General features: G+C 40.9%; 1 protein-coding gene across 6 annotated transcripts in view; it reads left to right on the forward strand.

The window, feature by feature from the left end:
- ntng2b (netrin g2b) overlaps positions 1-14,082 on the forward strand; it is a 78,232-nt gene that overhangs the window by 14,187 nt on the left and 49,963 nt on the right. For all 6 annotated transcript variants that reach the window (XM_023155198.3, XM_014413552.3, XM_014413556.4 and 3 more), the window contains exon 3: positions 3,758-4,401. In XM_023155198.3, coding sequence (XP_023010966.3) covers positions 3,758-4,401 — 644 coding nt within the window. The remainder of the gene's footprint in view (positions 1-3,757; positions 4,402-14,082) is intronic.

Genomic DNA, 14,082 nt, shown 5'->3' on the forward strand with positions numbered 1-14,082 from the left:
TCATCAGGCGACCAAATTTAGCCTTGTTAAAATTTAAGCAGCAGCACCATTACATTACTCTACATTAAGGCTTCTATCCATGGTGTAATACACTTTTTCAGTTCAACATGTAGCCATGACTACAATTTGATAAATGGCTACACCAAAAGTAATTAGATCTCAATTGATCGAATGACTACTATATTTGCATAAATAAATTCATTACATTTTGACAATATTTTAACAACACACATTATATGTGCATTGAATTTTAGCCAGGACCAAGAAATTGGTATTATCAAGAGAAAAATGTTTTTTTCTTTCTTTCTTTTGGTCTAATTAATACAAGAATAAACAATATGGCAGATCCTTGTGATAAATTGTTAAAACATCTCATTGGTTGTTAAGGCTCATGATATGTGATGTTACAGGTCCAAGTAGGAAACTGTTCTTCTTCCCCACCTTCCACTAAACGCAACAACCCCCAGGGACCCATATCAGGTCCTCTTCTCTTCTCAGTATACATGCTCTAGCTTTCAGAAACACAATATTCCCTTATACCTGGATGATACTGAACTTTATCTACTTGCCACACTTGAAAATATCTTCTCAGTGAAAAAAGTCTTTGTCTCAAATTGTGGACCCTCCTTCAACTAAATGATACCAAAACCAAAACTATTGAGTTTGGTCCATCAAACTCCACAAATATCTTAACAAACACACCTGGTGCTCCTGGTTGAAAATCTTGGTGTTTCTATGGAAAGTTCCTTTATTAATCAAATCAGCAAACTCAGCTTTCACTAATTGAGAAGCATCACTTAATTAGAGCTGGTTTAGGCTCTAAAGGATATGGAAACATAAATCCACAGCTTTATCACCTCACAGCTGGACTCTAACTGGTACAAATAAAAGATAACATGTCACTTCTGTTTTGGCTTGGCTGTCCTGGCTAAATACAAAATTAATTTTAAAAAGGTTATAGGTTGTCTTTCAAGCCTCCCTGTGGATCAACTCTATTAATTTCAATCCATATTTTGCCTCTGGGTCCCTGAGGTCATTTTGTCAACAACTTCTCTCATTGGCCCCATTTTCACCTAAAAACGACTAAAGGTCATTTAAGGTAATTGAGCCTTTGCATTTATTGCACCGAGACTCTTGTACAGTTTGCCAACTCACATAAAAACCTGTCCAACAACTTAAAATTTGAAATAATTTTTAAAAACCTACCAGTTTTGGGATCTCACTTGCAGGTCAAATGCTAAAGAATCAGTACCTTGCTGAAGAATTTTCTATATGGTGTAAATATGAAAGCTTACTTTGTCTGCTTTACAACAGCCCATCTTTACTGCATAATAATTGAAAATCTTCAAACTAATTATTTAACTAAACATGTTTTTTTTCTCCCTGTAGTAGTTATTTTCAGCCTAATTACTATTATTTTACCAAATGACATTTCAAGTTGAGCTGGTGCATTCTTAAACACTACAATTAGAAACAGCACAAACGCTAAAAGTAAAAATAATATGGGAGGATGAAAAAAGAGAAGAAGAAAGGGGAGGAAGCAGCGGAGAAGCAGGGGCGGTAGAGGTGGAAGAAAAAAAGAGGGATATTTATACTCTCTAGTCCATCAAGAGCTTGTTAAGCACGCAGCGGTAAAACACAGAACGACAGCCAGATTTCAAATAAATAAAAGAATAAGGATGACATCAGCTGTAGAACTGCAATCAGTTACTACGAGTGGAGAAAACCAGAGAGGAGGATGAAAACACAGCTGAAGATTCATTATTGTAATTATGCAAACATAACGCTGTTATGGGAATCCTTTTTCACAAGGTACATAAAAACTTAAATAACAAATAAATATACTGACATAAATTTAAACACACATTCAATATATAAATACAATATACTGACATGTATTGTTTGTGACATGTTGAATTTTAAATGTGAAGTGATGTGTAATGAAAGAAGACAGTATATGAGGGCAATAGAGTGAATGCTTGGTCAAATAATACAAAGATATTTGTATTTGATGCAATTAGTGACTTCAGCTAAATATTGTAGAAAATCATAACTCTAACAGTCTAATTAGTGCATCTTGGGGGCATGGTTAGCCTTCTGAATGTAAAACAATCCAAACAGCACGAGAGCTGAGCTTTGCAAATTAAGCACCAAGAGAGATGGCTGCGGATCTGTGGGATTTCCTTATGTAAATATTTTTACTTGGGTGGTGATGGGGATGTCAGACAGCTGGCTTAAAACAGTCAGCTGCATCAATTTCACTGAAACCTCTGCAGTGGTTTTAATATGACGAGCCAGCATCTGTGGAATTAAAGATGTATAAAACTTATTTGAAAAGTTGGTGGAGTTGCGACAACTCTTAATGTTAGTTGATGCTAACTTAGGCTCCTAGAAATTACATTTATCACACCATGTTTTTTGTTAATTAACATATTTGGCAAGTTACTAAAATGATTAAAGCCAAGCTATTTTATTTGCTTTTCGCTGGAATATCAGATCATGCAGAACATTGGTGTAATGACTATAGCACTGATATATTTTATAGTTATGTGTAGACAGTCAGAAATTGGGCTAGGAAAGGACTGTGGTCTGGTTTAATATATAAAATGTCTTGATACAAAATGAACTGAAGGCACAGCCTTGTCGCCTAAATCTACATAGAGATGGGAATCACTTGTCAGGAGCTGCAGCCCACCCTTTACCCTCCTCTCTGTGACTGTGCTGCAGTACATACACTAAATATAGCACTTCATTCACTCAACCCTGATCCCAAACATAATCCAGCCAAAGATTACATTTGTCAATGCTGAGAAAGCCGTGCTGTATCACGTATATAAAGTAGTAATGGACCTGATGTTTTTTGTTGGAGTTTTTTTCATTATGTTTTGTTTTTTGGGGGGTTGTTTCAGAATTTGCAAGCCTAAACAAGTGGAAGATGAATTTGTCTTACTGGTATCAAGGGAAGATGAGATGTATGAGATATTCTTACAGAAGCATTTCTCGTTGCAGGTGTAAAGAGGCTTGTAGCTCTCTGTGAGCAGCGTGACTAATCCTGTTGACTTTTAGTTGTGTAGAGGGGCAGCAACTTGAAAGTCTTGGCATCACTAGAAGAGGAGGATCAATTCTCTGGAGTTAAAAGTGCAGCAGCACTCTGCTGTCTATGCAAAGACAGTGATGATGCACGATCCTCTTGACCTTCACACTTCCTGTTGTGTTGTTTGGCAAGTTTACTTTTAAGCTCTCTGTCCCTTGGTGCATTGGAAAGGCCCTCCATACACGTCTCTTTTTGTCTTTTTTGGGAGGATAATATGGAAGATTTTGGTGTTGAGCTGTGGATATTGTGGGAATAAATAAATATCTTTTGAATCAGCATTTGTACTGGGAACAAAGGAACATCCTGATGATTGTGAATAGAATTTGTAAATCCGTAGCTTAACATAATTTTCCGTTGCAGTAATGATGGCTGCAGCTACTGCAGGGACCACAAATCCATTTTTAAAGCAAAGACATTTTGTTGTCTTGTCAATTGAGAATTTGCTGAGCCTATTTAGGGCTGGATGACCAGAAGAGAAAAGCAGACAACTGCCCAAGGGACTCAAAGGGCCCCAGTGTCAATGTGAATTTGCAGTAATCTAATAAAAATGCAATTTTCGGGAATATGCACTGTATTATCAAGTATTCATTACTGTTCCTCTTGTTAGAGTCATTCCCGAACCCCGAATGAAATCCTTTCTGTCTGTCTTTATCTCTCTTTTAGGAGAACCCATACCTATGTAGTGACGAGTGCGATGCCTTAAATCCAGACCTTGCCCACCCTCCTCAGCTGATGCAGGACAATGAGCGCAACGGCCTACTTACCTACTGGCAGACAGTAACATGGCGAAACCACCCACTGCCCCTGCTGGCCAACGTCACCATGTCCTGGAACAAGAGTCTGGAGCTCACAGACGATATCCAGATCTCCTTTGAATATGGCCGCCCTACGATCATGGCTCTGGATAAGTCCATGGACCACGGACGCTCCTGGCAGCCCTACCAGTTCTATGCCGACGACTGTCTGGATGCATTCAACATGCCACCCAAACAAGTGCGCGATCTCTCACCTGCTAACATCACACGGGTCATCTGCACTGAGCAGTACTCGCGCTGGGTTGGCTCCAAGGCTGAAAAGAATGTGAAGTTTGAGGTGCGGGCACGATTTGCTGTGTTTGCTGGACCTCGGCTACAGAACATGGACAACCTGTACGCCCGAATGGAAAGTATGAAGGGACTGAAGGACTTCTTCACCTTCACCAACCTTAGGTTGAGGCTGCTCAGGCCTGCCCTCGGAGGTACCTATGTCCAGAGAGACAACCTACTCAAGTACTTCTACGCCATCTCCAACATCGAGGTACCTGCCAGGTGAGAGCCACTTTTGACTACATCTTGATACAAATTCACACCTTTGAATGTAAATCTGATTATGAACATAAGAAATTCTTTGGTGAGAAGAATACAAAACATGAAACTATTAAGAACTCCGTACAGGACAAAATAAATAAATAAATAAATAAATAAATAAAACTATTAAAAACATATGTGTTAAACTGAAGTTCACTAAGAGGAACATTTGCAAAGTATTAAAACTCAGACAGATTTATATATTTATAAAATGGGAGCCATTTTATTCGGTTTATCCAGTTATAATATCTTGATAAAATACCAGCATCCTTTTTAAAATCAAACATTACTCTTAATAAGAATAGCTTAACAAGGGTTAAAGGGTTTTGTCAAGGGCACAAATAAATGTTTGAGGATAGGAGCAGAAATCTCAAAGATGCTCAGCTGCTAAATTTCTGTAAAACACATTAAAGGCCTAGACCAGTCAGCAAACACCTGACAACCTCCAGCTGCTAATGAGAAATGTGTTCAAAATCCTGTGTTCAACAGCCAGCAACAAACAAACCCATCAGGGAAGACATGTTTTATGTATGCTAGCTACTTCTAGCTACTTCCTAGAAGTAGCTAGAAGTAGCTAGCAATGACTAAAGGTAAGCTGCAAAATATTGATATCATAATTTAAATAATATTAAACTTTGTTTTAATTGAAAACCATTTTAACAATGACTTACATAGTCTCCAATCGAAATATTAAATACCAAAGCAAAACCACAACAGTTCAATTACATCAGTAACAGTTTTCCATTTCATATAACTTGGTAAGGGTCCAAATGCCACTGAATCTTTTATCAATTCTTGAATGTAGCTTTGTATTTTTTAAGTAACTAAAACTAGAAATATAAACTTATTCAATGAAGTTGAATGATGTTACATAATTTTATTTTGGTACAAGAAGCTAGAAATGACTCTTGCTGGGAATGTTATTGTATTTGCTTGATTTTTTTAGTAATTAATTGTTGCTTTATAAGCTGTATGTTGTCTGTAAACTTTGGATGTTTTCAGTCCAGTTGCTATAGGTGTACGAAATGAAGCACTTAGCCATGCATTTTGTCTTTACAAGCATTTGTGAAAGAATGAGTTGTTCTAAAGAGCGCCGTGAATTCAAGCGCCATAGTGTAATAGGATCCCACCATTGCTGCAAATAAGTTTGTGAAATTTCTTTCTAGGTGTTCAACAATCAAGAGTGGGTGGTATTATTGCAAAGTTAACATGTTTAGGAACCCCAGCAATTCAGCCACAAAGTATGAAAGTTAAAGGTTCGTCGGTTTAGTTTTAGTTTTTTAGCTTTGAGAATGATTTCCGTGTTTGAGTTTCGTTGTTAGTGAAAATGTTTTGTTTTTATTAATTTCAATGGAAATTTGAAATTTTTTAAGTGAGAGGCGTATTTTTTGACATTGATTGTTCGGACACATTGACATTACATTCACACAACTCGACCAAAATAATGAAGGTCTTGATTCAGAGCGGCGAGGTTAATTAGTTCAAAATATTGATCTTATGTATGAAAATTTTAACTGGAGCCTTCTGTATGCATCACAGTAACGATCAACTAGACCATTTCTCTGCAGAACAGTCAGCACTCTGTTTAACTTAAAAAAAAAACACTGTACGCTTGCAGTCGTTGACGATATAGTGGGATGTTTCTCTGTACTCACACTATTTGGCAGAGTACAGTCAACGGCTTGGAGAGAAGCCGCTTGGACCGATAGACCAGTTTTTCAGGGTAGCTGATACAGAATTAACTGGCACTGCAGCCACAGAATGCAACATCCAGCACCAGCTATAAAAGTGAAAGTGTTAATTTTACATGCGTACACTGTTTAATATGAGATTAGTGAATCTTCGCAGACCAGATCCAATATGGAACTGATCATATTTATGCTTGTAGTTCAGTATTACTTTTCCTGCACTCAGACATGACAGATAAGGTATGTTCACCTGCCAGTGAATGTACCCTCTGTTCTGACATTCAGCCACACACTTTCACACACAGCTACTGTGATCTGAGGGCATTTCAAATGACACCCCCCCACCAACCCCCACACCTCCACACATACTCTCTCTCAGCCTGAGTCCTGGTCTGGCTGTCACTGGCCTGTGAAGACAATGATTAATGACAGAAACACGTGGCCTCGGTGGTCGAACGTAAACCGCCATCCACATTCTGCCAGAGGAGCCGGGAACCCTTACATGGCAACTTTGTGACAGTGAATGATGCCCGGGCCGTCATGCTGCTGCTTAGCATCAACAAGCCATCTTTCCTGCCTTTCAGAATTCTTCCAGAATTATTATTCCAATCAATACAGCAGGCTGACATTTGAATGGTATTTAACATCCTTGTTGGGATGGCATGGACTCAGAAGAAGAAGGCATAATTTGTGCGTGTGTGTGTGTGTGTGTGTGTGTGTGTGTGTGTGTGTGTGTGTGTGTGTGTGTGTGTGTGTGTGTGTGTGTGTGTGAGAGAGAGAGAGAGAGAAGCAGACAGGGGTTGAGAGTGAGATGGGGAAAGTGAAAATGAGCTACTGTTTGAGTGAGGCGTTGACCGATGGGGCCTTTGTGTGTGCGTGTTTGTGTGTTTGTGCGTGTGTGTGTTGAGTCAAGGTATGGGGGTGGGGGGTGGGATGTCTGATAAAGTCCTGAGTGGATGCTGACACAGCACACGCACACAAACACAAACAGCCCTCTGGCAGTGGTGAAAGGGCCTGCAGGTATTGATCACAGCCACTTTTCAGGCTCAGCATAGCATCAGAGAGAGCAAGGGATCGACCCCTGGCTGCAACAGTCCCTCGCCAAACCAGAGCCGCAACCAAACTCCGAAAATGTAACAATCAACCATTTCTGGCTTTGATATATTCGAGCAAACGCTTTATTTAGTGGCCTACAAGCGCGCAGCATCTAAGAATTCATCATCACACATGAAATCCCCGCTGTGCCACTCTGCTTGAAACAGCTACACTTACACTGTTAGCTCGGGGGAAATTTCTCTTTGTGTACGTCTCTTAACTTCTCTCCTCATCCTCAGAGCCTGGCCAGTGGCAGCTGGTGATAGTGTCAGCGTGTGTTGGATCTGGTGACAGAGGAGCCAAATTTAGCTCTGTGGAGATGACTGAGGCCAGTCCGTCTTCCGCCCTGGCCACCCACACCTCCCGTAACATAATCAGTAATCAATAAGTTATTCTGGGCAGCCAGGAGGAGTATTAGGTGATAGTGGTGGGGGGTCCTCAACAGTACAGTACAATCAGGAGTGTCTGATGCTTACGGCTGGGAAATTGATTTTAGGGGAGCGAGACGATTAGTCAATGTTCCCTGGACAAAAGGCTAAGCCATTCCATCTCATCTCATCTGGCCTTAGTAACATATTAGGATTTCCAATGCTTAAAATTTGAATAATGAATATTCCACTCTGCTGGAGCTCCGCCGGGGACAGCGCGCTGAAATGGGTTTTATATGATCAAGCCCGAGTGGCAGTGTACCACAGGTCGCAGCAGTAATGAGATATGCTGGTGTTATCGATGGAGAGAGGCTTGTAGTCACTTCCTGACCGTATTGTATGTCCCCGGGCCTCTAGCTGTGGCTCTCTGACTGAACCCAGTTAAAAGTAATTATTATTGGTTAACTCTTTTTAAAAACCCAAACTGACCGCGGACAGAGACAGCAGAGCAAGCTGTTTTCCCATCAAACGGTGTAAGATGTTACCTCTGTGGAAAGCGTTTCACTTTTATCTGACGCTGCATTGTCAGAGTGACTGGTCAGGCTCTAAAAAGCTGGCACAGGTATGCGGGAAGTCAGGTACTTGGGGGAGGATGGGGGCAAATGTTGCTGCTTTATCAATAAATAGGTAACCTGACAGGCCAATAAGTGCAAACGCAGGCAAGTTGGATTTGATGAGAGTGAGGTTGTAAATTTAGATTTGTGGACGCGATGAAAACACTCAGCAAACCGGATCTCAGGCGAGCGGCGAGAGGGCGTCTGGGGTAGAGGACAGCCAGAGGTGGGGCGGGGGGTTTTGAAGTGGGCAGAGTGGAGAGAAGGTCAAACAGAGGCAGCGTGGGGAAAGTTAAATTGGATCGGGTTGATAGAATATTATCATAGGATTCAGCGTCACTCACTTTGTGTTGCAAAGTTCTCCCAAGGTTAACTGTAATGAGCAAAAGTACTGACTACAATTGAAACTCTAAGCCAAGGTGTTTGGGGTTTTAAAAGCCCTGGGCTGTATGTTCATTTTGCAGGCTATATTCAAACCCCAGATCTGGCCATTTCCATATCATTGATGGGCCATGTGAAAGCCATCTCCAACCATCAAAGGCAGAGTAGCACAGCCTCAGCTCTATCATCATTTACATCATTGAAATCACATTCACCGGGAAGCTTCACTCATAAGCGGAGCTCTCAAATTCTCCCTCATTCATTGGGCCTCCTTCTCTCCATCCCTGTTCCCGGTGTTCCATCTGTCAGCTGGAACGTGGCGTGGACTATAGCAGGCCGTGCCTGGCCCGTAGTCTACATTATGGATTAGACATAGGGTCATGGATAGGGCCTTTTTAATGAAATAAGCAGCAGGTCGTACAGTGGGTCTTTATAATGGAATAAGGGAAAGGCTCTAAGCTCAGGAAAGAGGCAACTAAGTGGATTAGGGGCCAAGACAGAGAGGAGGAGATGGAGCAGGATGAGGAGTCTGCAGCGTTTCTCTCCCCTCGCTCATAATCGCTGCAGTGTCGAGTTCGCTTCTGCCTAACTTCTCAATTTGATTTGATTGGCTTATGGAAGAAGATGACATTTAAGAGAAGCCAAGTAGTCTGAGTGTCTCTTACTTCTCATTGTCAGTGAGCTGAGTAATGGGTGCGATTTGCGCAGGTACATTACAGCACTGATTATGTTTCTAGAAAACATTAATGATCCTGGTATGCAGCTGGGGATATAAATTCAGATTTTAAATATTTGTGTGCACATAATTTGTATCAATGTTTGTAAAATAAACCCATCACTGACACCTCTATCATTTTTATTCAATCGGTATTTTTTTAAAATCTATAGGCTTCTGCAAACTACAGAACAAATGGTGAGGGGAGACGTGTCACAGTCATAGACTGTATCCAAAAGATGACCTTAGCCACCATGACATCACCTAGTCAGATAGTGGGTCTCAGTGAGAGGTAAATCCACCTGGGAAACAAAGGGAAGCTCCACACTTATACAGTTTAGTGAGTCCACAGCCACAAGGCAGCTATGTGTTAATGCTTACCCTGTGTTACTGGTCATTATTTACAAATAAACATCATATTATTAAAAAAAAAAAAAAAAGAATTGCAATAAACTTGCAGTTGGGACCAAAAAGTAATCTGGGAAATGTTTATTGAACTAATAAATCAAGGGAGTAGAGGTGTAATTTCCTCATAGACAAACTTGTTTCTGCAACCAGAGAAGTTGCCCCCTGGTGGCGATTGCAGAGACTGCGTGTTCATTATTATTTATTATATTCATTTTAACACAAAAGAGTAATCAACTAGACAAAGGCCAAACAAAGTTTGAAACATCATTTTGTCAAATACTGTCAACTACTAATTGTTTAATAATTAGCAATATGTTAACAGCCTTTTATCTCAAATAAGGAGGCCCTTGGGCAGCTAAAATATGTAAAGAGTATTAATATCAATACCACTGAAAATACATCTGCAGGCAGAGGAACACAAAGAACGTTCTCTGGGCTTTAAACACTAATTACAGCTGGTAGGCCCAGTCTTGTCTGAAAGGCCCATCTTTTACCAACAACTAATTATTCTCCAATAGTGAAAATGAGTTAAGAGCTGACCAGGCAGGAAACAAGGCACATGAATGCTAATGATATTCAGAGTGTTTTTACACGGTCATGCCGTTTCATGTCTGCTCGACTCATTTATCCGTCGTGTGTTTGTGTTTGTCTCAGTGCCGGCCCCATGCTGACAGCTAATGTGCTGAGAGGTTTAAGCTCTCCATCTCCTCACAGACTGGAACAAGCTGGCACAGAAAACTTTCCTGGTGTTTGTTAACATGTTGCAGAGGGAAAGAGCAGGAAAAGGAGTTTTGTGTGAATTCTTTCATGTACTCGTACATCTTCTTCTTTTGTGGTTTTATCAAAACAGCCGTTGCAGCAGAAGTCCTTTGTAATTCTCCAACAAATGGCTTTACTTCTGTTAAGTAAAATGCTGTAGTCGTGAATATTATCTATAATGAGATGTGTTTCAACTTTGAGAAAAAAAATAGAGGAAATTTAAAGACTTTTTTTTAGGAACGTTAGTTTTTTAATGTAAATTATTTTATTGCGCCGCGTTAGGTACGCTATTCATCACCTACGAGGAAACGTGCTGATTCTACCAGAGTCCAACATTCAAAATCAGTGTGTGTGTGTTTACACTTTGCACTGACAGATTTCCATTGTACTGATGGGATATCCACAGGCAGCTAGTGTGTTAATGCCATCAGTCAGTGACGTGAAGGGGGAACATTTCTGTTGCCAAATCTTTAGATTCTTTATGAAGACGTTTTAATTTAATCTAATTAAATAACACCGCAAAACCCAAAACGAAACACGACATGGGCAACACGCATTGTGAACGAGTCCACGCTGTCTGGAGCAGAGGCTCCTATCTGGGCTCCCTTTCCTCGGAGGATTGTATAATATCTGAGGGGTTGCAGAATGAACAAAAAAATTCATTAACAATAAAGAGCACTTCTCCATCCATTAAACCTTAAAATCAGTTAATCTGTCACTTTAATGCCCCACTTTAATTTCTCTTTGGTACCTTTGAATACAACAGACTGCAGCTCCTTTTATTGATCTAAAGTTTAAATGTTGTTTTTATGTTGTTGTTTTTTTAAATAAAATTGCATTTTATGGAGGACTGCTTCAAAGAAAAGTTGTTTTAATTTAATCCTTTATTGTTGCTTTTTTTAGCAGCTCTGACAGTGACGTGAATTACAATGCTAAGAAGTTGTAACTCATTAAAACCTGGAAGTCACGATCCTTAAGTAACCCTGATTAAGTAACCCTGCAGTTGCACTCCATCCTACAGGAAGGACTAATTAGACCCCGAAAGGCTCTCAGTGCTTAATCCAATTGTTACAAAGCTCTATCGTTGTAGTAGAAACATGAATGAGGATGACGGGGCAGGTAGCGGGAGATCTCGGAGGCCTCGGCGTGTGTCCGTTTCCCTCACCGGAGAGCAGATGCCTCTGCTCTGCTCTCTCTTTTTTGGAGCCTCCGGTCTTTTTCATGTCTTGATTATCTTCCAAGGGTGACTTTGACTTTGGAGACTGTCACGCTATTTTTGAATCACACCAAAGTTTCCTTTCGTGTCCTTTGCAAGAGTGAAGGTGAGAGGATGGGAGGTATAAGCCTGGATCAGGTGGGGGAGAGGGGAGAGGGAGAAAAGAGGGAGGCAGATGATGGATTAACTCCTAGTTTCATGGGACTAGCTGGGGTGCGTGATTCTGTGATGAATGATGCGAGGTGCGATGCTCTGTAAATATTATTCTCCAGTTCACACACAGCCACCGCCGCGGTGCACATCATAGTCTCGCATAGTGTCACAGTCTCGCCACATACTCGCCGCATTTCCCAACTACAGTTGAAAACTTCCGCATTTATTCTGTTTGATGAGGAAAACTGCTTTGTGCTTGAATACTGCCACCTTTCACCACCCTTCATGAATGAAATACACAGTCTGTGCTTGATGTGCGATGAGGAGAACATAAAGGTGGTGGCTCGTATGTTCGGGGAACCTTCATGCGTGGCCCACCCTTCCTTCGCCCAGACTCCTCCCCTCCGAGTTATCTCCCTCCGAGGCAGCCGAGGCTCCGAAACGGATCACTTTTTAAATCATTCATGAGCACTCCCCCAGAAAAGAAAGGCATGCAGAAAGCTGAGGGACCGGAATGAGGAATGTGTCATTGCTCCCCTCATATGCGATGATTTATGACACAATGGTTGTAACTGATTTGATAATCACAGTTTATTTCCCCTCCAAAGGGAAGAAAGTTATAGTCAGCGATTTTGCCTGTTTTCCCTTTATTCCACGTCTTTTTTTGTTTTGTTTCACAGATTAATTTTTTTTCTTTAATCCCCGCCCTCTTCGATTGATTTCTCTTTTCTTCTTAAACGCCCTCGCCCGCGCTCGCCAACTCATCCCATAACCATCCTTTTAAATTCACAAATACAATAAAGAATACTCCCCACCATGCGCCAGCATCACGCCCTACCCAGCATCTGGTGAGGGGGGAATCTCTTGATACCGCAAGCGTGCTTTAAAGCTGAAAAGCATGCTGGGAATTGTAAGTGGGAGAACATGAGGTAGAGGGAGGGTGTCCTTGGAAAGATGGCTTGTTCTCAGTCGGCCACATTAATTAGCATCGCATTATTACAGGCGTGCTCAAAAGCACACAGCATCTTCGCTCCTGGAAGGCGTCTGTCATTACTAACATGTAGACAGGTAAACAACTCGTCAACTGGCGCCTCAACGTGAGAGACAATGTGTGTTTGTCTGCGAGGAACACAACGGCTCACACTGTGATCAGCCGCCGTTTGATGTCGGAGACTTTCGCTCTTACAGCCGCATCGTCCCATCATGTGCCGTGGAGTCTCAAAGTTTTCAAACCAGCAAAACAAGGCAGCAGAAAAAAAGAGACTAGAGAATAAGAAAAATATTGAGTTGTTACAGCTATTAATGATAATTAACACCTTCCACAACCGTCAGGCCAATACTGTTGATCACATTAAGTGATTAAGTGAGAACATCCATTCATTTTCTTAATTGCTTATTCAGTTCAGGGTCTCCAGGGGAGGATGGAGCCGGTCTCAGTTGTTACAGGCTGAAAGGAGGGGACACACATGCTGGACAGGTTGTCTAGTGCAGGGTTTGGGGAAATCCATTGTATAGAAATAGACCTGAAATGGCTCTAAACCGCTACCTCCGGACCTTTCAGCTGTACTGCAGTCTGCAAGTTTTCGCCTTCTCAATAATTCTCAGCACTTTTCTGACTTTTTTGTCATCTGCTGAAGACTCATCTTTATCTGCTGATGTAGCCCAGCCAAAAACTCTATAACAAGATATTGTTCTGTCAACTGTGCTTTTCAAGGTCAAGAACTTGCTGCAACTTCCTGCTATGGTAGTGAAGGAGTACAGTTTAGTAAATAGCTCAGTTTACTGACCAGTTTCTCCTATATTCCTTGTAAGTTTTAATTAGCTGCTAAATACACGAAGAATAAAGAATTAACACCTTTTTTTCATTTATCACATTATGAAAAAGCTAAATTATTAATCATAACGTCAGTTTAGTTGGCTGTGTACTTTTGTGTTTCTCAGCTAACCAGCAATCTGATATTAAGTCTCCAAAAATAAATGAGAGAATATTAACAAAGTTATATATGCTGCATAGTGTATTAGGGTTAATTAATGCAATTTGTACTAAAAGTAACAAATAAACACAAGCTTCTTTCAGCTACTCTCTCGATTTGGCCAAGAGTTTTACACCAAATTCTCTTCCTGACGCAACAGTACCAAGGAGTCTTCCCATACTCAGTTAAGGAATCTTTCGCGGTAGCTCGTTAACAGAGATTTGCCGTGTTGTGGCGTTAACGTCATTTCAGATTAACGCTGACAGCACTAG

The sequence above is a fragment of the Maylandia zebra genome, linkage group LG7, assembly GCF_041146795.1.
Source record: "Maylandia zebra isolate NMK-2024a linkage group LG7, Mzebra_GT3a, whole genome shotgun sequence".
Lineage (NCBI taxonomy): Eukaryota > Metazoa > Chordata > Actinopteri > Cichliformes > Cichlidae > Maylandia > Maylandia zebra.